The sequence below is a fragment of the Nannobrachium achirus genome (genome assembly GCF_963921795.1).
Source record: "Nannobrachium achirus genome assembly, chromosome: 14".
Classification (NCBI taxonomy): Eukaryota; Metazoa; Chordata; class Actinopteri; order Myctophiformes; family Myctophidae; genus Nannobrachium; species Nannobrachium achirus.
Window position 1 is genome coordinate 64,149,785 of NC_137821.1, and position 26,563 is coordinate 64,176,347.

The window sequence follows — 26,563 nt, forward strand, 5'->3', positions numbered from 1 at the left end:
TAATTTTAAGGGAATAAAAAAGCCCTGCAGGCTCATGAAAAGAGAAACACCTCACCTCAACAAACAAACCAATAAAAGAGAGAACACAAGAAGAGTTGTAAACTGGAGACAACATGAAAACCAAACAACTAAAGTGGAGTAAAAGAGAGACGTTGCCTCTATTTAGCTTTCTAATTCTATTCTATTGTTCTGGACTGAGTCAAAGATAATACTCTCACACTTATTCACTTTTATAAATAGACAACTGCAGGGACGTGCAGAGAATGTTAGAGAGGCAGGGGCTGAAATTTCTAAAAGGGCCTTTTGGTGAAATTATTGAAAATAGCAGACCTCCAAGCTCACAGCGTGTCACAGCGCGACGCGTTGTGAGCTTGGAGGTCGGCTATTTTCAATAATTCTTTCAATATGAGAAGCTGCATTCAAGTTCAAGAGAGTTTGGACACTTGAATGCTGCCTTCAGGTATGGCATGGAAAGAGGGCATTTGCAATTCTTTCACCAACGTAAAAACTGCATGCGTGGTCTGGAGAGGGCACTTGTTACAGACGGATACAAGGGCAGGGGCTCAAGCCCCCTTTGATGTCTATGTGTGCACGTGCCTGGACAACTGACACATGCAAGACTTTATTTCTCACACCATTCAACCACATCGTTCAGCAGAACGATTATACTCCCACTAATTCTGCTCTTATATTTGTATTATTACACTGCATGAATTCTTGAGAAGAACTTAATTTAGAGACTAACACGATTTTCACACAGTTGTCTGGATTATTATTATTATTAGTATTGACAAATGCATCTCAAATTGTAAAGATGTCAGGCACAACTGTGCTCGTTACTGGGTCACCAAACGGATGTCACCGGTCCTAACAGACACGTGCACACATAGACATCAAAGGGGGCTTGAGCCCCTGCCCTTTTTTGGTAAAAAGTGCCCTCTCCAGACCATGAATGTAGTTTTTACTATGGTGAAAGAAATACAAATGCCCTCTTTTCATGCCATACTGGAAGGCAGCATACAAGAGAATTGCCTTGTCCAAACTCTCCTGAACATGAATACAGCAACTTATTGTGACCGTCAAATCGCAGTTACTATCAAAACCTCCACCGGCTGTCAGTCTGTCTGTCACACGTCACGTCACACTTTTGCCCTACTCATATCTCCGCCACCGTTGCCCCTATCCATGCCAAACTGCGCACACACACTCCTTGGCTGCCAAACCACAACCTCCAACCTCCTTCTCACATGGCCCTCTGCTAGTGCCACCATGAGGCAGATTCTTGCAAAATACATTTTTGGACACTGCTCCAACAGATTCTGCCCTAAAATCACACAAAGCGGTACACAGTATCTCTAAAGTCATGTCATCAACATCACTCCCATTTCCCATATTCCCTCCTGATTTGCTACCATTGCCTTCTAAAGAATATTTAAACAAATATTAATAATAAAAATAATAATAATATGGGGGGGGGGGGGGGGGGGGGGGGGCTCAAAAAAACTGGTACCAGAGCTACCGTAGCTTTGACGGGACACTGACGCGTTTGATACCTTGCCGCGTAGGGGCGTATCGATATAGTAACTACATCGAAATATTGTTGTTTAATTAAAAAAAATCAAAGTATATCGAAATGAAAACAGCTCAAATCTAATTGTATCGTTTGATTTTGTATCGTGTCGAATCGGTAGTGGAACTAATCGATTGTATTGATACTACCTACTTGTGCATTATATTTAGCATTTTTAAGAAGAACAAATTAAAAAGAGGGGTTTAATTACTTTTCCTATCCATATAGCCACACTGGTCTATCGATAAATGTATGTAATCTCTGGGTTCATGTCAAGGTGCAGGTTTGTCCATATGTGTTCAAATAGGCCTACTATGTGCATGTATTTGCCAGATAATCACTGTGTTTACTTATTTATATCCATAGTAATACATGTTTCCCTTAAAAACCTAATCCACACTTTTCAAATAGATTTAATATCTTTGCTAAATAGTTACTTTCTATCAATTTTTGTGGTCACATGTTCAGATACTGGATTCTGATTGGCTTAAAACAGTGGTAAATCAGTCAACAACCTTGAGTTGGCTCATGGACCCCGCCCACTGTTGTGTTGCAGTATTGTAACTAAATAACCTTGCAAGTTACAACTTTGTTTTCTTTCAGTTATGGTAGAAGTGGTAGAAAAGCAATTTACCATTCGAGGGTCGCCTCGTGCCACAACCCTGAAACAGTGGTAAATCAGCCAACAACCCACTCCCTCTCATGGTAAATGGCTTACATATCGATTCTAAATCATTGAATCGAATCGTGTCGTATCACCATGAATGAACCAATATCGTCCATGTACTGTATCGTATCGTCAACCATGTATCGTGATATGTATCGAATCACTATTAAAATGTATCGTTACACCCCTATAATGCTGTTGGCATTACAGTGCTTCTGACGCAGATGTACCCGCACGTGTCTTGAACTAAACGACACAGCCATCGATTTTTAAAAGGGAAACTCTAGTCATAAAACCTACAGTGATTGAAGAGCAAAAACGTTGAACTAGTGAATAGTTATAAATACCGGGGCATGGTGGTTGACCATACGCTCTCATTTGAGGTGGGAAAAAAAGAAGAAAGATGTGGTTTGTACAAGGAGCCAACAGCATCTGTTCTCTCTCAGGCAGGCTGCTTCTATTTTCATGTGGGCTAAACTGGACACCGATGACCCTGATCTGACAGGTCATTTTGTGAGGTCGGTCAACACAAAGCAAACAGGTAACCAGAACAGACTGCTCGGGATCACAAGGCGACCCCTCTGCCAGATCATTAACTGCACAACAAACGCAGGACAAAAGACATCCATTGCATACACGCCGCTGGGAAAGGCCCCAAACCCTTCTGGAATGCTATGGCCACACGACTCTTGGCCTTCCAACAGTCATTTTCCCCCCAGCTCCTTCCATCTGGACAGTGACCCCAGATGGTACTGGATCTGAAGTCTAATAGAAGCAGAAACTCCTTCATCGCTGCTGCCTTTAATCTGCTGAACGTGCACTGGTAACTAGGGATGGAACGATGTGACGTTTTCATGTCACGATTATTGTGACAAAAGAAATCGCGGTTTATGACAAGATCTACAAGATCACAACGTGTCGTGTTGCGACGCATTGTGACGCGTTGTGAGCTTATAGATTGACTATTTTTTGGGCAAAGACATTTGATAGAGTGTGAAAAAAAGACTGTATATCAAGTACTTATATTATAAGTACCGAATTACCAATTATAGAGGGTTTAAGTGGTACCGGATATGCAGCTCGGCAAATAAAAGGTGAATTGATCCCAGTGCATGACGGAGGACGATATCACAATAAATTAAAACTCCACGATGATATATCGCGTTAAACGATAATATCGCGTATCGTCCCATCTCTACTGGTAACCATGTTGCTTTTGGGTTGTTTTGATCTGACAATGTTATGATTATTATATTATCTTTTTTGCCATTTTTTGTTTAGTGTTAATTGGCATGTTGTACAGCTGTCACATTAACCACATGGACCCCTCACATCCATATTCTGGGCATGTCATGACTCATGATAGGCAACGATTTGGCACAAGATAGAGGAGAACATTCTGTAAACATGTATAAAGCAGGGGTCTTCGACATTTTTTTCAGGCCAAGGACATCTTAGATGAGAGAGAGAGATGAAGCAGGACCAGGGACCACCACTACATAATGTAGTAAAAACATATACCTTTGTTTTGCATATTCAACCTTTTCATAGATTTCATAATTAGCTTCGTCGTCAACACTATAATTCATTGCATTCATGTTAATGTGTATTTCAGACATTTAACCCTCAATATTTGATAAACTTGACCTTCCAATCTATACATGGTGTGCTCTTTTTCCCTCTACACCAAACCTACTTGCAGAAAATGGCAGATCTACAAGCTAGATTAGCTATTTTCGGCTAATGTTCCTCTCAGAAGATTTGGTGCACCACCCCCTGTAGTAACTCTGACGACCCCCTGTAGAAGGCCCCTGGTATAAACCAGTGGTTCTCAACCTGTGGGTCGGGACCCCCAGGGGGTCCCCAAATTATTTTGGGGGGTCCCCAGATGATTAACTTAATGTGCAACATTGTTTTCTCACTCAACAGTAAACACACTAACATAAGGTTTAAGTGTATAGAGGGTATCTGCACATTTCCAAAGTGACAATTTAAGGATGTGTTAATACCTCTGAAATGACAAATTAAACATTGGTCAAATTGTCAAATATTAGAGTCAGAAATTGTGAAAATAGCAGATCTACATGCTCACATGCTATTTTCACGTACCGTGTTATACAAAATGTAATGCCTAACTCTTCTGATTGTCAAGGTGGGCGTCTCCAATTAACATATGATTATTTTGGGGCTCTGAAAAGGTTGAGAACCAGACAGTGGTATAAAGTATACATCAGACATTGTTTCTCTCACCAGTCGGAAGGCCAGCCAGTCTGAGTGAGAGTGGCTGAACTCTCCGTCCATCTCCGTGGGCAGCTGCTGTTTGTCCACATACTGCTGCAGGACCCCTGTCCCCCGCACCACGTGTACCTGGAGAGGACACCAAGGGGACACCAAAAGGGCACAAGGGGACACAAGGGGACACAAGAGGACACAAGGGGACACAATAGGACACGAGGGGACAGAAGAGGACACAACAGGACACGAGGGGACACAATAGGACACAAGGGGACACAAGAGGACACAAGGGGACACAAGAGGACACAAGGGGACACAAGAGGACACAATAGGACACAAGAGGACACAAGGAGACACAGGACACAAGGGGACACAAGGGCACACAATAGGACACAATAGGACACATGAGGACACAAGGGGACACGAGAGGACACAAGGGGACACAAGGGGACACAAGAGAAATGAGGGCAGTGAAAAGAAAGAAAGTGAGAAACAAAGACATTCAACCTCAGATTATGACTACTTGATCAGCATCACACAATAGCATCAAAAGTAGCAGATCCACAAGCTTGTAGATCTGCTACTTTTGATATTTTTTAATTTCATTCCTGATAGGTTGTGAGGTTGTAGATAGACTGTGTCCAATTCATTCCCTATGGAGGTCACATGTTTTGAAGAAGCAAGCTTGCCTCTAGCTTGCCTTTAAGTTATGGGCCCCCAAGGGCAAGCATAAAGATTGTGCTTCCAATGTCTGTGGGAGGCCCAAGACAACAGGAGTACAGATCAGTGTGTGAAGTGTGTGAGGTCTCACCTCTACTGCTTCCAGGTTGTGAGTGGGAGCTTCCTGCTGTTCCTCCACCAGGATCAGAGCAGACCCAAGACCTCCGTCAACCAAGCACTGGAGCGCACACCCACCCACACACACACACACACACACACACACACACACACGCGCACGCGCGCGCGCACGCACACACGCGCACGCGCACGCGCGCACGCACACACACACACACACACACACACACACACACACACACACACACACACACACACGCACACGCGCGCGTACACACCCACCCACACACACACACACACACACACACACACACACACACACACACACACACACACACACACACACACACGCACACGCGCGCGCACACACCCACACACACACACACACACACACACACGCACACGCGCGCGCACACGCACACACACACACACACACACACACACACAGGCGCGCAGAGAATGTTAGAGAGGCAGGGACTGAAATTTCTAAAAGGGCTTTTTGGTGAGAATATCGAAAATAGCCGACCTCCAAGCTCACAACGCGTCGCAGCGTGACGTGTTGTGAGCTTGGAGGTCGGCTATTTTCGGCGAGTGATACCACACTGAACTAAGCATAATCAAGTCAATACTGGAGATGTGGCGTAACGGCATGGATTTCTACACAGAGAGGGCAATTCTTTCAACATAAGATGCTGCATTCCAGTTCAGGAGAGTTTGGACATGGCGATTCTTATGAATGCTGCCTTCAGGTATGGCATGGAAAGAGGGGCAATTGCATTTCTTTCACCATAGTAAAAAAACTGCATTCATGGTCTGGAGAGGGCACTTTTTACAGACGGATAAAAGGGCAGGGGCTCAAGCCCCCTTTGATGTCTATGTGTGCACGTGTCAGCACACACACACACGCGCGCGCACGCACATTGACACCACAATCAAGGCCTCAGGGGTGTAAAAGCACACAAACATAGCGTACAGCAGTGATACTCAAACTCCGGCCCGTGGGCCACTTCCGGCCCACGGCACAATTTTGACTGGCCCACCACTGCATCATTAGCCATTTGGTAGCTAAACAGTCTGGGTAATCTATTTTAAGTAGATTGTTTGATTTTATTTTATTTTCCTTAGCCATAACTATCTAGTTTCACAAGTTTATTTTCTGTAAAAAGCCATTTGTGTTGAATGTGGGCCAAGTCATGAATAACATTGTGAAGCAATTGAAAGAGAGATGTGCTCAGCTATCTAAAATGTTATCCCACTTGATAGCAGGCAGATAGATATACAACAACCCAGACAAATAGCACACATGTACATTAGTTTGGTTTAGTGTTTGTGCGGGGTATGCTAATTGCACAGAATTATTCAAAAGAGAGAAAATGTTGCAAATTACGTTGATTACAAATTGTGTCATTGACAGAATATAAATTGAATTCCAAGCCATAACATAATGCACATTATGAGAGAAGTTATCAAGTAATGTCATTTTAGCAACTGGCTACTGGCCCACATGGCTCAGAAGTTTGAGTATCCCTGGCGTACAGTATTCCCACCTGCGAGGAGTAAACAAAAACAACAAACATTTATCACATTATAGCTTCTTTTTTTTCCTTTCACGGCAGCTTTTCTCCCGGCGTCTCACCTGGAAGCGCTTAAGAGCGGCGAGGCAGAGCGCGCTGGGCGGAGCCTGTCTGCTGTCTATTAGGACGGTCAGGCCTCTCTCTTTGGCTGGAGGCCTGGGCGGGGGCGGGGGGGAGAAGCAGACAGACACAGATGCAGGGGGATTAGACCCGAGGACCAGAGAAAACTGGGCCAAACAATTCCACGGAGGAATTTTAATTACAAAATGAGATATCATCATACAGGAGTGGGGGGGGGAATAAAAGTTACTTTTAAATATAAATCCATGAATGTCTTGACAGAATGGTAAATTCCGAGGTTCCGTAGGTCAGCTGCACAGGTGCAATGCATTATTGTTAATTGTGGCACGTTTACTAACATGCCAAGTTTAGCTGCACTTGAACAACCGTTCCAGGCTGCCATATCCATATCAATTTTTTGGGGAAAAAAATAGACAGTTATGGATTGCAGTTTTTAATCTAGCTGGGTGTGTCATGGTAGGAGGAAAAAACATATTAGTCTGTTATCTGGCAGAACACTGCCTTCTAAAGACATGTCAAATCATGTTAGATTCATAAAGCATTTTAGAAAGCGGTTCAAACGAAACAGGTTTGACACAAATTGCTTAACGGACCGAGATGAGAACAGAACACGGAGAGAGGGGAGACTATATAGGCTCTTTGTTTCATGATTTGCTTTTATTGACTTTTTCTCCTTTATTTAACTGATTTACGGATGATATTTTATTTACTTTCGAAGGCCATTTAATTGCTCATTCAATTGATTCAATGAAACAAAAATGGAATAAATATGAGATTTACACAATTGTCCTTCATCTTATTTGTGACCTTGACTTTTGACCTTTTTGGACCTAAAAGTGTGGTAGCCAATTGATCATGAAACGTTTTTGGGGGGGCTAGCATCCACTGTCGATTGAGTGTGTAATATAGGCATGCTATAACATCTACTTATCATTCCCATAAAGTTTCATGAAAATCGGCTGTCCATTCTCAAGTGATTTTGTTTCCTCACAAACAGACAGAGACAGACACATGCTGTAGTGTATAGCCTACACACACGGTACAGGAGTGATTACAATCCCCTCCCCCTGCTATGAATGGCATGCTGTGGCCAGAGTACAGATCAGAGTTAATTTTATTCACCTGAAAAGTTTTAGTTTTAGTCTAGTTTTAGTCGACTGAATCTACAGTTGATTTTGTTGACAGAAAATATATATATTTTGGCAGGCCTTGATGGTGTCGTAATGGCTGATTTTCGACTTGGTTTGCACCCTGAAAATAGCAGTTCTACAAGCTCACAACGCATCACAGTGTGACGCGTTGTGAGCTTGTAGAGTTTCAGAGCGCAACACCCAAGTGCAACCAAACATAAAATGACTTGTCTTTCAGTTCTACTGGATCTCTTCTCCACTCATCCCTGACATTTTTGTCTAGTTTTTATTTGTTGACGAAATTGACAATAATATATTTAGTCTTAGTTGTAATCACCATGGTTTAGTTTTTTATTTTGTTTTCATCTGTGAAAAGAGGTAGTGGACATAATGAACACTGGTATTATAGGTGGTGCTCACTAGAGATGGGATTTATGGTTCTTTGAAGTGAGCCGGATCTCTGGGATCTGTTCCTTTCAAAGAGCTGTTCAAAAGACTGGCTCATTTTACTTACTTAGTTACTTTGTAGATTTTGATTATAAATGTATATTCAACCCTATATACATTTTGGCCATATATACTTTTCTGCATTCTAAATAATGAATACTTTCTACTATTGGTACTTTAAGTACATTTTGATACGAATACACTCGTACTTTTACTTAAGTACATTCTAATTCCGAACTTCCACTTGTGGCAGAGCATTTCCACACTGCAGTATTGATACTTTTACACCAGTAAGACTCCCTAATCGGGAGATAAGCGACCGTAGGTGGCTTATCTCCACAAATAGGGCAAAAATTTGTTTTGCCCAAATCTTCCTGATCCATGTTGATGACATGAGTGTAGACATGCTGTGTAGTGATATTTGTGATTTTAGGGCAAAAACTGTAGGAGCAGTGTCCAAAAATGTGTTTTAAAAATCGGCCTGAAGGTGGCGCTAGAATAGGGCCATGTGAGAAATGAGGGGTGGGGTCTCCGCGTTGCCTTGGTGGACGAATAGGTACCGGCCCCGGCTCTCCCGGACGCTCCTAGCCCGAGGTACGGCATTTTATGTGCGCTGCAGTGGCAGGGGGTCCTCCACTGGGGGCGCCACCACTTTTGCATCCGTTCTGGAGCACCAGGAGTCGGTGGTCCCCGGGAATTCCCCGTGAGCAGCCCCGTTGGGGTGGTCATTTGGTCATTTTTGCACATTTGGTCATTTTTTACATCTGGGGGTCCCCCAGGGACCTGGGGGTCCCTGGGGGTCCCTGGGGCTCCGGGGGTCCTTGGAGGTTGTAGTTTGGCAGGCAAGGAGTGTGTGTGTAAAATCTGGCATGGATCGGGTCAACGGGTGCGGAGATATAAGCAGGGGAAAAGTGTGACGTGTGAGCACATTTGGTCATTTTTTACATCTGGGGGTCCCCCAGGGACCTGGGGGTCCCTGGGACTCCGGGGGTCCTTGGAGGTTGTAGTTTGGCAGTCAAGGAGTGTGTGTGCAAAATTTGGCATGGATGGAGGCAACGGTTGTGGAGAAATGAGCAGGGCAAAAGTGTGACTCACTCACTCACTGACAGCCCGGGGAGGTTTTGGTAGTAAATGCGACCTACGGTCGCAATAAACAAAGAACGTTTGTACTTTTCCCACAACTGTTCATTTAGAAAGGAACGGCTCCCTACTGCGAACCGGATCCCATCGTTCATTTCAAAGAGCCGCTCAAAAGACCTCGATTCGTTCAGGAACATCCCTCTCTGGTGCTCACCGGGTGATGGTGTGGTAGCAGAGCAGCACCCTGGCCAGCTCCTCCTCACAGTAGCCCTCCTCAGGAAGATGAGCGTCTGTGACCACCAGCGCCCGTCCCAGCCTGTCCACCGTACCTGGGACAGACAGACAGACACATAGACAGATAGACAGACACCAGTGGCGTCAATTCAGAAAAAGCTAAGGTATGGCAACATGACTGGTGCTTCGCACGCGTGCAAGACACCAGTTAATTTGTTAATTTGTGTTAATTTGTGCGCCAGCGTGCACAATTTGTTTTAACCCTTTGTATCATTGTGGTGGCAAAACGGCAATATAAGAGGTCCCACTTTACATATGGCACAGACTGTGTTACAGTATAATGAAAATGAAACCTAGATGAGAGTTGAATAAAGACAGGAGTAATGGGGAAATGATTCTTGACAAAGATGTGTTTTGTTTGGGAGAAAATAACATCTGACACTTCTGCCTACACCCAGCGAGAAAGTACAGAAGCGTTCAGAAAAGCTACTCAAAGGCATAGCAACTGTAACTATGCCCCGTGTTTACATACCCCGGGGACCCCCTGGGTGCCGGCCCCGGCTCTCCCGAAGGCTGGGTGGCCGAGTTACAACCTTTTTAGCGGCCTGCAGTGGCGGGGGTCCTCCACTAGGGGGCGCAACCATTTTTGCATCCGTTTTGGAGCACCAGGAGTCGGTGGTCCCCAGGAATTCCCCGTGAGCAGCCCCGTTGGGGTGGTCATTTCGTAATTTTTGCACATTTTGGCACGTCACCAGGGGGTCCTTGGAGCTCCGGGGGTCCTGGAGGTTGTGGTTTGGCAGGCAAGGAGTGTGTGTGCAAAGTTTGGAATGGCTAGGGGCAACGGTGGCAGAGATATGAGTAGGGCAAAAGTGTGACGTGACGTGACAGACTGACTGACGGCTGGTGGAGGTTTTGATAGTAAGGTTTTGACGGTCGCAGCAATAAATAGATTGTTTATATAACATGTATAATATAACGACAAAATGTAACATAGCTCTGTTTGCTCTGTTTGTACTCTGTCCAATTGCATATAATGTTCCCCTTTTTCAACTGTTTTCATTGTATTTTGACACTTGTATGTTTTCTCATGCCAATAAAGCTCCTTATAATTCAATTTAATTGTATGCTTTTAACGACACAAAGACAGGAAACCGACCTGTCAACTTGAGCTTCCCTGATTGGAGGAGCCCCGTCTCAACTTCCCGGAGCAGAGGAGGCTCTTTGGACGAAAGGCCGTTTGATTGGTCGGGACACGCCTCCGACTCCGCCTCACCGGCGGTGGCGTTGGATAGGGATTGGCTAGGTGAGTCAGGTAAACATTCTGGTTGGGTGTCTGTGGATACTGGAGAGGCAGAAAGACAACGACCTGAGAATACAACACACAAGGACCTTTAGGGTTGCAACAGTTCATCAAACTCATTATTGTAATCGATAACAAAATAAATAATTAAGGTCTACAAGCTCAAAATGTGTCGTGATGCTACTCATTGTGAGCTTGTAAATCTGCTATTCTTGGTAATTGTGCCATTGTACGACAAAGTATAAAATAGGGCTTCAGTGGTTAATCAAACTAATAAGTTGATAATAAAAATCCTATGGATATATACATATAAAACATTTAAATAAAAGCACAAAAGGAAACAATATAATAATAATAATAAGTTAATCTCTAGCGGTTGCAATCCCTATATATGGATATTTTAAAACACAACACACAAGACAAAAGCTCATAACAACATATTATTGAAAGAAGAATCGGGTTGGGATCCAGAGTCTTAAATAGTTTGTATTTCACTCAATAGGAACTGCTCCCGTCGCAAGTTGATGACGTCATATGTACGGGCCGGGCAGGGTGTTATTATGAACTCTGTATGAATCAAACCTGAAGGCTGACTGTCCTCCGAGGCTCCCTTGCAGGACGCGGCGTTCTCTTGGCCGTTGGACCCGCCCGCCGTGTGCTGCTGTGTGCATTGTGATTGGCCGCCCTCTGTGATTGGCAGCGTAGCGGCCGAGGAGCGAGGTGAGGCGCCGGGCGGAGCAGCTTTGGCCTGCTGGGGTTTGGATGCTCTCTGGTTGCCACGGCCACCGGACCTGGCCCTCCCCTTGGCCCCCCTCCCCTTCCTCCTCCTCCTGCAACACAACCAGGTGTGGAGACCGTTAGAGCAGTGGTTCTCAACCTTTTCAGGCCGCAAACCCCAAAATAGTCATTTCTATTTTTTGTGGTCACATGTTCAGATACTGGATTCTGATTGGCTTAAAACAGTGGTAAATCAGTCAACAACCTTGAGTTGGCTCATGGACCCCGCCCACTGTTGTGTTGCAGTTGTAAGATTTCCAAGATTAATGCGCCTAACTGTGTTTTCTTTCATTTATATAGTAGAAGTGGTAGAAAAGCAATTTACCATTCGAGGGTTGTGGGTTGTTGGCTGATTTACCACTGTTTCAGGGTTGTTTAACCCTGAAACAGTGGTAAATCAGCCAACAACCCACTCCCTCTCATGGTAAATGGCTTACATTTTAACTGGGGACACTCCCAACCTGACAAGCACTAAGAGTTGAGGAATTACATTTTGTGTACACAGTTCTATTGTGAGCATGTAGATCGGCTACTTTCCACAATTTCTGCCTCTAATATTTGACAATTTAGCCAATGTTTAATTTGCCATTTTAGAGGTACTAAAAAGTCCTTAAATTGTCACTTGGTTTATTGGTTTGTTTACTGTTGAGTGAGAAAACAAATGTTAAGATTTAGCTAAGCATCTGGGGACCCCCGAAAATAATTTGGGGATCCTCTGGGGGTCCCGACCCACAGGTTGAGAAGCACTGTCCCAAATAGTGGGTGGGGACCCACTTGTGGGTCGCGGACCAATTTATATGGGTCACAACTCGAGTAAAAATCTCATTTTCATAAATCACATTTAAAAAAATATATACATTTCAAAAGATTTTTTTTTTAGTTTTTAAATAATGTTTACAACAAACAATCAAACAAATCTAAGAAATTCCATGAATAAAATTAAATAAAGATTCACGCAACGTGGTGCGAAACCACGCATGCGCGCTTGTAGATTTTCTATTTTCACTAGTTTGGGTCCCGGGCAAACGTCTAATCTCTTTGGGTCTTTTGGGAACCATTGCGTTAGAGAACATTTGCTTCATTCAAATGAGTAGTTTGCCCCCAAAAAACGTACTTTCACACCATTACAACCCATGAAGCCAGAATTCATGGATGTTTCTTTTTTTTTTTTTTCACATTCCTAATCCCATAATTTCATGATCTACAAGCTGAAAACCATCCGCAGTGGTTCCCTATGGAGACACAAAGGGCCTGCTTTGTATTTTGGCAGGCTTGATAGCATCAAAATGGCTGATTTTATATATTGGTTGCATTTTGAAAAAAGCAGATCTACTGTACTGTACGAGCTCAAAACTCGCTGCACTGCAACGCATTGTGAGCTTGTAGATCTGCTATTCCCAGAGAGCAACACCTGAGTGCAACCAAATTCTATTGAATCTCTTCTCCACTAGTCTCTCCCTAACAGTACATTTTTTATTTGTTGACAAAAGTTTTTTTTTCTCCTTTTTTATTTTATATTAATATAATACATCCATATCCATATATCCATATTCCGCGAAATTTAGCCAAAAATAGCAGATCAACAAGCTCACAACGCATCGTGCTGCGAAGCGTTGTGAGCTTGTAGATCGGCTATTTTTGGCATAGAGCTTTGGTGTAGAGGGGGAAAAGAGCGGAGTACGGAGTGAAAGGTCAAGTTTATTAAGTATTGACGGTTCAAGTGGTTAAATATCTGAAAACACACATTGACACGAATCCAGTCAGTTCTAACCAAAATGGCTATTATCTCAACGTTTTCCTCACAACATAACCACTAAAATATTGTCACTGTCGGGCAGAAACCTTGTATCGCCAAGTTTCAAATCTGTATGTCTTTTGGTAAAGCAAAGCCCTGCTTCATCATACAAGATACAAGCATACAAGCACACAAGCATACAACGCATGCGAGGCGTTGTGTGCTTGTAGATCTGCTGTTTTCACTAGTTTAGTACATTTTATTGATGATAAATACAAAACGAACGGTTTTGGACATACAAGGTTTCCACCCGACAACGGCAATACGCTATAAATATAAGGTGCTGGGAGTGAACATTATAATGTCGGGGTGCATCGGATTAAAAAAAACATTTATGGGGTGCCCTGAGACAAAAAAGTTTGGGAACCCCTGCTCTAACCCATTAAGACCTAGCTGGGCTGATTCTACACATGCCTGCTAAGACTTTCAAGATTTGTCCAAAACTCACAAATATTTTTTAATAGCCAACGCTAAACTCTAAAATGACACGGATACTTTCTCGACTATACCGATGCCCGAATGTGCAAATTCTTTGGTCAAAATCGTTCAAAAACAGCCCACCCACAAGCTCACAACTCTACTACTGATGTGAACGTGAGCTTGTAGATCTGTGATTTCCGAAAAGAAAAAGCTTAATTTGTGCAAAAATAACTTTTGCACCTTTTATGCCCATACATGGAGATCCCTGTCTGAACCAGCTGCACATATATGGGCTGACTTCCTCCATATATGGGCATTCCAATATGAAGTCCTGTTATATGGAATTAATATTGATGACATCAGGGATCTCCATATGGGCATAAAATGGATTCTGTTGGTGGTTCTCATGACATCACAACATACAATATATTTTATGCTCATACATGGAGATCCCTATCTGAACGAGCCACACAAATATCGGTCATGTCTTGGCCATCTGACCAGTGATATATATCGATGACATCAAGGATCTTCATATGGGCATAAAAGGGATTCGGGGGAATACCCATATATGGCCTTTTACATAGTTGATGTCACCTGTGATATTACCTGTGTTGTCACAGTGATGTGTCTAGGGAACCGACCCATAGATTGTAAAAATGTGTACACACACGGCTTCACGTCTACACACGGACAAGCTGTGACATTTCGCATGGTAAACTGCAACCTTTGGTCGCAATAATTGTAGCCGAGTAAAAAAGTACAATATTTGCCTTTGAGAAAGCCTAATAGAAAAGGTTATCAGAATTGAAAAATGGACATGCTCAAGTATTGTAAAGTAGTAAGTACTAGAGTAAAATACTTGGTTACTCTCCGCCACTGGCCCTAACAAGCCCACAGCCTTCTGCTTTGATTTAGTAGCGTATACATTTTTCCTCTCCATTTCCCAGAAATGCTAACAAGCCAACTTTCTGTCACCTCCGCTTCCGTCCGCTATGGCTTATTTAGTGTTCCAATATAGTGTATAACACAGCGCAGATGTTGCATTGAGATGACTGCACGGCTATAAAAAGTGATTTGATCAAAGGTAACCAAACACTAACTGGCTATAGTCAAGGCTAGTGCCGTGTAAGGATGGGACGATACGCCATATGTTCGTTTATCGTGATAAAAAACACTCACGATAATCGCATCACAGAGATTTCATTCATCGTGATATCGTCCTCCGTCATGCACTGGGATCAATTCACCCTTTATTTGCAGAGCTGTACATTCAGTATCCTTTTAAACCCTCTATAATTGGTAAAAGGTACTTATAATATACGTACTTGATACAGTCTTTTTTTCACACTCTATCAAATGTCTTTGCTAAAAAATAGCCGATCTACAAGCTCGTAGATCTGCTATTTTTTGGCAAATGTTTCGCCCCAGGATAATGGCTTTTGATTATCGTGATAATATCATAAATCACAATTTCTTTTGTCACAATAATCGTGATATGAAATGTTCATATCGTCCCATCCCCACTGCCGTGGTATAATTCCTCCGGGCAAGTTAGCATTTTGTGGTTCGTCAAATCTATGGCACAATAACGTGCGCTTTTGGGAAACATATATAGCCTGAAATTCGGCGCAGTCCAACGTATGCCTTTTGGCCGCGCATCCGAAGAAACAGGCAAACATAATTGTTAGCCGCGTGTGTAAACAAGTGGAAGAAGTGCACTCAATCAAGTACATAACGGCCGGCCATATGCTGTGCATCATGCCTGTTTCTTAGACCTACAGTAGACGGAAAGGAAGAAATCACATTAGTTTCGGATTTGTCTTTTTTTTTCTTTCTTAGTTAGGCTACAGCGCTTCGCTATCTTCTTCTGAGTGAGCACATGTGAGTAATGTGCAACGCAGATCCATTTTGCACAGCAGTGTTACACCACATTCCATACCAAACTGCAGAATGGATCGTGTGTGTCGTCGGCGTCGGGTGAAAACCTTGTATGTCCAAAACCGTTCGTTTTGTATTTATCATTTTAAAAGTGATTTAAACAAGTGAAAATAGCCGATCTACAAGCAGACAACGCCTCGCGGAGCGAGGCATTGTGTGCTTGTAGATCTGCTATTTTCCTCAGGTGCCGGCTACACGGAGCTGGATATTTCTGAAGCTAGACATTTGCTAGACAATTTTTTGTGCGGTTGGGGCTTGCAGCCACACAAAGCTGGATATTTTGCCGCAAAGCTGGATATTTCTGAAACCAGATAAATAAGTGGAGACATTGAGAAATATCAGATTCACTGGATCCGTGTAGTGGAGGTCTGGGGACTCCGATTATTTCAGACCTAGATATCTTTGTCGTGTGGACCTAGATATTTTTCGATGTGGATATCTGAAAAAACAGGATATATGAAATATCCAGCTCCGTCTGGCCTAGGCCATAGTCTTGTGCGACAGTCTTGTATGATGAAGCAGGGCTTTACTTCTGTGTGTACGTCAAACGTACACATTTGAAACTTGGAGATACAAGGTTTCTTTCCGACAGTGACGATGTGTGTGTGTGTGTGTGTGTGTGTGTGTGTGTGTGTGTGTGTGTGTGTGTGTGTGTGTGTGTGTGTGTGTGTGTGTGTGTGTGTGTGGTGAGATTCCCAGTACCTCGGAGCTCTGTATCCTGCTGTCTTGACCTCCTTTCCTTTTCCCTCCGTCTTTCCTTCTCTCCTCTCCTTTGTCGAGGTGTCTTTTGAGTCAGAACCAGGACCAGGTCCAGAACGTCCCGTGGGGTCGCCTGCCTCCCCGTCGCTACCGCACTGAAATTCCCGCCGGGTAGACCCGCCGACCGGTGGGCCGCCGGAGTCCCCTCCTCCGCTTCCCGGGACTCCGACAAACGGCCCCCCGTCTTTCGGTCCGCGTTCCGGCCGCTCTAGAGTGGGCGTAGTGGCGTCGCTGCTGTCTCCGCTCAGCGGCTTGTCGGCGTCCTCGAACACCGAGTCGGACTGGGAGCCGCCGTGGTCCGACTGGCCCTCCATTACGCGTGCTTTGCGGGCGCTCGCGTCGCTCGCCGCCGTCGTCGCCGCCAGACTGTCGCTGCTTCCCGAGTGGCGGTCCCTGCACGGCAGCGTGGGGGCGCAGCCGCTGTCCCTCTCCCGGCCCACCCCGGGCCTCCTCTCCTTGAAGGGGCCTTCGAAGTAAAGGCCCTCTTCTCCTCCTCCTCCTCCTCCCGGGCCGTCCGGGCTTGTCGTTTTGTGTCCCTCGTCGGAGTCGTGGAGAGACGAGGAGTACGCCCTGCTGCCGCTCGCTCTGCCCGGGGCCCTCGGCGGCGGCGGCCCGGAGGGGGACGGCGCCGTGTCAGTCCTGGGGACGTCTCTCTTGCCGCCCAGGGTGGCGGCGCGACACCCAGCCGCGCCGTCCAGCCTCCCGTAGCCCCAGGCCTTCCCCCGCCGCAGCTTGATGGCCTTGCTCCGTCGGCACAGCGGCAGGGTCTTGGTCTTGCAGATGCCGTGCATCTCCAGGTACCTGAGAAGGACAGGGACGCTACATGATTTATTATTGAAGCAATAAGCCACAAGAGGCGAGTGGTTACCTGGTATTTTACACCGGCTGAGAGGCGTAGGGAGACACGATGTGCAGGCGAGTGTCGCCAACCCTCTCAGTCGTTATAAAATACAGGTAACCACAAGCCTAGCATGGCTTATTGCTTTTCTAAAACGGTTACAATATGGCAACATGAAAAATCATAGACATGTACCAATTAAAACTGTTTTATTTCTAATACACAATAAGGTCTGCTCTGCAAGAAAGTACTACAAGAAAGTAGTTCCCGGCCAGGCTGCAGAATCAACACAGGTGCAGATAATTGGTGCACTGTGGAACACTGTGGAAAGAAATAACGCACCTGGGTTTGATATAGACTGATTCAAGGTGTGGGTTATATGTGTAATGTCCCCACAAAGTAGCAATTGCAAACCTGTGTGTGTGTGTGTGTGTGTGTGTGTGTGTGTGTGTGTGTGTGTGTGTGTGTGTGTGTGTGTGTGTGTGTGTGAGTGAGAGTGACAGGAATGTATGCGAGTGTGTGTGTGTGTGTGTGTGTGTGTGTGTGTGTGTGTGTGTGTGTGTGTGTGTGTGTGTGTGTGTGTGTGCGTAGCCATGTGTGTGTAGCAGATAATTTCAGGGTCGCCTGTGTGTATGTGTGTGTCTCAACAGCGCCACTTGGTCACCAGCGGTATTGCAGCTCATGCTACAAAATAACATACGGACAAAGTCAAGTATAGGACCACCGCTCAAAAAATAACATTTATAATGGCAAAAGCCGATTTACAAGCCGACAACGCGTCACAACGCATCGCAAGTTTGTAGATCTGCTATTTCCAATATATATATAAAATACAAAAATAAAAATATGTGAACATTTTTCAAACATGGAAACGATTATGACGATTATGACAAAATAATTGCGATCAGACGGTGATGATGTAATAACTGCGACGGGGCCTAGGAGACTAGAACCATCCGTACCTCTGGCGGGGGTCGGCCCCTCCGTCGGGGCCCCCCCGGGGCTCCAGGAGCTCCACGTAGTCCCCGTCCGTCCGGCACGGCCCGCCCCTCCCCGTGCGGCCCAGCCCGTCCTCGCTGCGCCTCCTCCGCGGCAGCGCGGGCCCCGAGGAGTCCACGCCGTCCGGCGCCATCAGGAGCTCCTCCTCCTCCTCGTCCTCCTCCTCGTCCCAGGACCAGGAGTCCATCTCCCCGGAGGATGACCCGCCCCAGCCCACCCCCAGGCTGCTGCAGCCCCCCTCGCTGGGCAGCCGGCCGGGAAGGCCCCCGCCGCCGCCGCCCCCGGGGCCCTCGCGGTCGTCGGCGGCCGACGACGACATCAGCTGGTCCTCGGCGGAGGGGTCGTGGACGAACTTGGGGTAGACCACCTCCTTCCAGGGGAGGCGGGCGATGCCGTCGCACGTGCTGACCAGGCAGGTGTCCAGGCCGCCCCCCACTGGTTGGTTTGGGGAAGACGACGACAAACAAACAAACAACGAAAAAGTGTCAGGATAATAAGGGAAACATAATAAAATCTACGAAGTAAATCGTTACCGAGAAATGTCTTCACCAATGTGTTTCTAAAGGTGTGTAATAATATGTACTAAAAGGTTGAAATTCAACTCCCGGGGAAAAACGTAATAAAAACTGATAAAAGTTTGTGTCCCATTAACTTTACTATACAGGAAAAACACAGAAAATAAATATGCTTTAAGTAGCATGTGAGGGGTCAAACTAGGGGTTTTTCAGGATGCTGAATCCATTGCAAGCATTTGTTTTGCACGAAAAATATTCCGCGGGCTACAAATGGCCCCCACAAAACAGTGAAAAGTGATGACTCATCACTAAATCACAGGAAAGTTAGTGGAACACAAACACAAATCAGTTTTTTTAAGAGGTTTCCCCCGGGAGTTGAATTTCAACCTTTTAGTACATATTATTACACACCTTTAGAAACACATTGGTGAAGAAACTTCTTGGTAATGATTTACTTTGCAGATTGGTCAAATATCTTATAAAATCCCCTTATTAGGAATAGATAGGGCTATCAAAATTATGACATTTTACATGGCGATTAATTGTCACTCAAATAATTGCGATTAACAATGTAATTGTGTATTTGTCGTTGACAATTACATTTCTGTTTGGCTTTTAGGCTTTGAAGTTGCACATGGCAATCAATCATAACTTAAAATATGCAAAGAAATTACTGACATATTTGACAATTTTATAAAAAAGAACATTGATAGTGGAAATAGCTGGTCTACAAGCTCACAACGCGTCTATTTGCCACTACTTTTTGAAAGTGTTTGAAACTATCGATTAACGATTACAACGATTATACAAAATAATTGCGATTACCTCAAATAATTGCGATTAGACGATTATGTAATAATTGTGACAGCCCTAGGAGTAGAAGTCATTTTGCATCATACTAGAACCGGGCAATCCATATGAGACTGGATATCACCTGGGATTTTAGATATTGTATTGTTGTGACATGTCTTGTCCTGGTGTTAATCATTTAAGTCAGATTTTTTTAAGTATAATTTTACATTTCAACATTGAAAAACAAAAAGGCTTTGCATGTTCTCCCTGTGTCTCCTATAAGGCTGCCAAATTAATATTCGAATTTCGAATATTCAGCGAATATGGGAAATATATGTAAATTCGAATATGAAAATTAATATTCAAATTGTTATTATTAGTAGTTGATGGCCACTTAATGCATCCAAGGAAGGCAATTATGTCTCTGCACTGTAAATTGGCTGCTGTTTTCAAGCAGACTGGTTGGTTCTTAACTTTTGTTTAAACTTTAACAAGTGCATTTTCTCCATGTGTGACTCAACACAGGATTTAAGAAACCCAGGGCTAATATATATATATATAGATATTCTTTTTAATAATAAAAAAATATTAATATTAATATTCGAATATATATTTGATATCCGGGCCAATTTCTAAGACCAATATTCGAATTTCATTTCTGAGGAATGTTGGCAGCCCTAGTCTCCTAGGGTTGATACCCTCACAAAAAAAAGCAGTAATCCTGGTCTCTATACTGCCTCCCCCTGGCCAGCCGGGGCGCCTGATGGAGGGGAAAGGAACTGGTTGGAATAACGTGTTCCTTCCAAGCACTACGTCCAAACCGGGGAAATCCCCTGTCAGGTGAAAAGAAGCAACTTGGACTCCTCATGCATAGAAGGAAGCATGAGGTCAGTCTGTTGCCTCCCCTGGCGCAGCAGAGGGAGGGCAGAAACCAGGATTACATAGGCAGTTGGCACTGGGTGAAAAAAATGGGTTACAAAATCGTGGAATAAAAATTATGAAGAAGAAAAACTAAACGGCAAAAATACAAGGCTCAAGTGGGAGATCTTCTATTTTGAATATTTTAAAAATGTCACAATCACAATACGGCATTATTGTCATACTAAATGTATGTTTTGCCTACAAGACTGAATAAAAGTGTGAATTATGAGAAAGAGGGGGGTGCTCGGATTAATGAAAGTGAAGACCATTTGTACACTCTCAGAGTTAAATGAAAAAAATGGATGTGCTGTGCGTCAGTGCGCCGCATCCAGTTGATCTTACCGCGCGGCACTCCACGTGCGATAATAGCCAGTTTAAGCAGACCGTTTATACAACCACGTCGCAAGGTGGGACTACGGCTGCTATGACGTAATCCCCGTAGCAATCAAAATCGTTAAGCAACAGCCTTCCGCGACGAGGTCCCACCCCTGTTCTTACAGAACTCTATGGTTCCCATGGCGACGCGACCACGCAGCAGGTAGCCTCTGCCGTTGTAGGGACGGCTGTGACGGCGGCATGTTGATCTATCGAGTGCTGATCATTTCCGGTTACTGTTGTCATCTGCCGTTGCTTAAAGTCGCTAATACTGTGACATGACGCTGTGCTGCCGCCCGCGACAGGTGTGTGTTCCCCTTAACTCACCCTCTCGCTTGTGGCCGCGCTCCTTGTTGACGCTGTGCAGCCACTCGGTGGTGAACACCAGGGGGTGCTGTGACTCGGGCACCAGGATCTCCTGGACGGTGCGGCCGCCGGGGGCCAGGCACTTCAGGGCCAGCCGCGGGCAGCGCGTGGAGAAGGGCACCACCTGCAGGTAGAAGTCGGTGGCGCGCAGGAGCCTCCAGTCCAGGGTGGAGAGCTGCACCACCACCTTCTCTCCCAGGCACAGGGGCCAGCCGGAGTGCAGGAACAGACAGCCCAGGTACTGAGACTGAGAGAGAGAGAGGGAGAGAGAGAGGGAGAGAGAGAGAGAGAGGGGGGGGGGGGGGGGAGAGAGAGAGAGAGAGAGAGAGAGAGAGAGAGAGAGAGAGAGAGAGAGAGAGAGAGAGAGAGAGAGGGAGAGAGAGATACCTTTATTATCAGTTGCCCAGCAGTTAAAGGACAACTTTGTTTTTTTACAACAAGGGTTCATATTTTAGATTGTAATTAGAGAAAAGAAAAAGTGAGTGTTAAAATGTTTTCATTTGCTTCGTTCTATTGTTTTATCGTGTTTACCATGCTAAAATGTGGGGCATTCGTACGCATGGGGGCATGCGTACAGGTGGCTAAATATGTCTTTTTAGACACAATAAGCCAGCAGTTACAGTAACACTTCTAGCTCCCTTAAGTCACATCCAACCATGAAAGGTTGCGTTGTATCTTGGGAATGGGCTTATTCTGTGTAAACTGACATATTTAGCAACTTGTACGCATGCCCCCAACCACTGAAATAAGAATCTCTAAAACAATAGAAAGAAGTAAATTAAATAATTTTAACACTCATCTGTTATATTCTTTAATTACAATCTAAAATCTCAACCCTTGTTGTAAAAAACTAAAGTTGTCCTTTAAAGGTTAAAAGTACTGTTGTGTACAGTCAAAAAGAGCAAGGCACAATAAAAAGAAGAATATAAACATTAAGTGTCGAAAAAGCTGTCACAAAAAAGAAGATATACATGAAGTGACCAAGAAACATCCAACGCTCATAAGTGTAACATCACACACAAAAAAAGCAATACTCAAAGCATAACTTAACAAACAGTGCCAAACAAAAAGTTTTGATAGTTAATTTATGCTTCGCTGTACAACAGTGTTGCAAGGAGTGTTGCTATTTTTTGCTGTCTCACCGCAGCTTACAATGGCGTCAGAATTACCCTTATAGGCCTAGGCTATTTTGGGGACTTCTCACCAATAATGAAATGCCCAAAAATAGGGACACCGGAGTTATTTAATAAGGCTTGACACAAGTTTTCTTTTTAGAAGCCTATAATACTTGAACAACCCCCACTAGTTAAAGCTAATTTGCGAGACACAGATGTCACCATAGTTTAGGCTAGGCCACATGCACGCACGCACGCACGCACGCACGCACGCACGCACGCACGCACGCACGCACAGACACACACACACACACACACACACACACACACACATACACACACACACACACACACACACACACACACACACACACACACACACACACACACACACACACACAGTCCATTCATCCTCTCGTTTTCCCAAATCATCCCAATTTAGTTAGCATGTTTGTTCACTGTTGAGTGTTGACCAGGGGCGTCAATTGGGTATGGCAGGGGCATGCAGCAGCCATACCCTGGGTCCAGGGGGGAGAATACAAGTTACTTTAAAATATAAATCCATGAATGTCTCTGTCTATCTGTGCTAGTTATTATGTTGTTAAATTACATTAAAATAACTACAAATGCAAAATGTAACAAAATGGTCACTTTAACAAGGTATTGTAATTATATTCTCCACACTTTTATTCTCCCCATCTTGACAGAATGGTATATTCCCAGGTTTTGCAGGTCAGCTGCACAGGTGCAATGCATTATTGTTAATTGTGGCACGTTTACTAACATGCCAAGTTTAGCTGCACTTGAACAACCGTTCCAGGCTGCCATATCCAGCCCAAGAAACCGTAGAAACGGGGGGGAAAATAGAATGTACTTCTTAAAATAAATGTATCATGTCTGATGCTAAGGTATGGCAACATGACTGGTGTCAGGTGCAATGCATTATCGTTAATTGTGGCACGTTTACTAACATGCCAAGTTTGGCTGCACTTGAACAACCGTTCCAGGCTGCCATATCCAGCCCAAGAAACCGTAGAAACGGGGGGGGAAAATAGAATGTACTTCTTAAAATAAATGTATCATGTCTGATGCTAAGGTATGGCAACATGACTGGTGTCTTCGCGCGCGTGCAAGACACCAGTCATGTTGCCATACCTTAGCTTTTTCTGAACTGACGCCACTGCTGTTGACAGAGCCACTCTCTCAGGAAGCAAGTCCCAAAGAAGTATTCATTCACTCATTGAGCAGGTGAAGGGAGGAACAGAGACACTACCAGTCATACAACTGAGAAACGGAGATGAATCATTAGTGTGTTAGCAAATTAGACTGGTATCAAGTTCAGACAGTAGCTACTGTAGCCCCTAATACAGGGGTCTTCAATAGGGGGTTTGGGACCCCAGCGGCTCTTGCTGCCCTAGGGAGTCGACCGAGTCACTACAGGCCAGGGGTCCTCCAAATCTTCCAATCCTTTTTATATTAACCACTTGATCCCTAGTGTCCATATTCTGATAACTTCAGCCGAAAACAGCAGATCTGAGGCGTTGTGAGCTTGTAGATCGGCCATTTTCGGCAAAGAGGTTTTGTAGAGGGGAAAAAGGCCAAACTAATTACAGAGTGAAAGGTCAAGGTTGTAGATCTGCTATTTGTTGACTAAAGTTCTCAGAATATGGACGCTATAGGGGTTCAAGTGGTTCATATAAAAAAAGGAGAAAATAAAGTTTCTATCACAGAAATATTTGTAGGACCCCCTGTAGTAACTCTGAGGACCCCCTATAGGTCGCGGACCCCCTGTAGAAGACCCCTGGACTGGTCTAAGCACTTTGAACCGTTTCCCACAGGCAATGAAGAGCAATTTACACATAGCAGTCAGCTAGGCTCTCCAACAGCAATAAAACACTTCAGTCGTAGACACACTCACGTGGGTGTGCCTGCCTGCCCGCCACACAAATGGAAATAAAGTCAGACATATGACTCACACACAGCGAGTTATACAATGTTTCTTTCTCTCTTTCTCTCTCTGTCAGTGTCAAAACATGCTTAGCTAGCATGACGGGCGCGAGGACAGCAGATATGAACCGCAGAGAATAGCCATGAGTGAGTCACATGGAAACGTGTAGAAGAGTCGACCCGTCAGAGAGCGGCCACCATGAAAACAAACTAACTCCCCTGGCTTACGGACAAATCCACTCGGCACGGTCCCCTTCATAGCACTGCGCTGTGACACTATGTGAATCCATACGCAGTCGCACACCCATTTACATTTAACTGAAAACTTTAGTTACTAGTTACTTTGCAGTGCAGATATAAATGATAATATTATAAAACATACATGAACGACTTTAGCCCTATTTTATACCTAAGCTGTTTGAAAATAGCCGATATACAAGCTCACAACGCGCGTTGTGAGCTTGTAGATTTGCTATTTTCAAACATTTCGTACTTTTAGTACTGATTGATGCCAATACCTTTATACTTTTAATCAAGTACATTTTTAATTCTGTGCTTCAACTTGTAACAGAGTACATTGCAGTATTGATACTTTTACTTATGTAAAATATTTGAGTACTTTTTCCACTGGACACAGTACAGTGAGCGAAGGGTTTCAGAGTGCCATAAAATAGTGGTTCTCAACCTGTGGGTCGGGACCACCGGGTCCCATTGTTTTTCTCACTCACAGTAAACAAACCAACATAAAGTTTAAGTGTATAGAGGGTATCTACACATTTCTAAAGTGACAATTTAAGGACTTTTTAATACCTCTAAAATGACAAATTAAACATTGGCCAAATTGTCAAATATTAGAGGCAGAAATGGTGAAAATAGCAGATCTACAGGCGTGAGCATGTAGATCAGATATTTTCACAATAGAACAGTGTTCTACAAAATGTAATGCCTCAACTCTTAGTGCTCGTCAGGGTGGGGGTCCCCAGTTAAAATATGATTATTTTGGGGGTCGCGGCCTGAAAAGGTTGAGAACCACTGCTCTAAAACAACTGTTGAATCCAGTTAGGAGGTAGAAGTGAGAGGCCAGTTCAGCAGGTCTGTGCCAAATTGTTCAAAGGTTGGTCAAAAATAGTGAGAACAGCAGATCTACGAGCTCATTTAATGCCTCGCTTTGTGATACACTGTAAGCTGGTACAGAATAGATCAGCTATTTTCCCTATCCATCACAAGACCAGTGGTGGAAAAAGTACTCAAATGTTTTACTTAAGTAAAAGTATCAATACTGCAATATGGAAATGCTCTGTTACAAGTAAAAGTCCGGAATTCAAAATGTACTTGAGAATCAAAAGTATTTTTTTGTTGTTGAAAATAGCAGATCTACAAGCTCACAACAGGACGCGTCATGACGTGTTGTGAGCTTGTAGATCGGCTATGTTCAAATAGCCAGGGTAAAAAATAGGGCTAAAGTGGTTTATGTATGCTTTTTTAATATTACAATGTAAATCTGCAAAGTAACTAGTAACTACAGTTTTCAAATAAATGCAGTGGAGTAAAAGTACAAAATGTGGATCCGAGATGTAGTGGAATAGAAGGGAAATTGTAAAGTACAAAAGGACACATGCCTCAAAATTGTACTTAAGTAAATGTACTTAGTTACTTTGCACCACTGCACACAACAGAATATAGGGCTTAAAGGACAACTTTGTTTTTTTACAGCAAGGGTTCGTATGTTAGATTGTAATTAAAGATTATAAAAAATGAGTGTTAAAATGATTTCATTTACTTCTTTCTATTGTTTTAGAAATTTTTATTTCAGTGGTTGGGGGCATACGTATAAGTGGCTAAATAAAATATGTCATTTTACACAGAATAACCCCATTCCCAAGATACAAC

The 26,563-nt window shown here is 44.1% G+C and overlaps 1 protein-coding gene across 1 annotated transcript in view; it reads right to left on the bottom strand.

Annotated features, from left to right (window-relative positions):
• arhgef40 (Rho guanine nucleotide exchange factor (GEF) 40) overlaps window positions 1-26,563 on the bottom strand; it is a gene marked incomplete at both ends in the record, with an annotated part of 135,414 nt that overhangs the window by 92,670 nt on the left and 16,181 nt on the right. Inside the window, 9 exon segments of the mRNA XM_080742275.1 lie at window positions 4,488-4,604; window positions 5,284-5,370; window positions 6,904-6,997; window positions 9,794-9,908; window positions 10,970-11,155; window positions 11,696-11,943; window positions 16,749-17,606; window positions 18,606-19,077; window positions 21,573-21,858. Of these exon segments, the coding sequence (XP_080598401.1) occupies window positions 4,488-4,604; window positions 5,284-5,370; window positions 6,904-6,997; window positions 9,794-9,908; window positions 10,970-11,155; window positions 11,696-11,943; window positions 16,749-17,606; window positions 18,606-19,077; window positions 21,573-21,858 (2,463 nt within the window).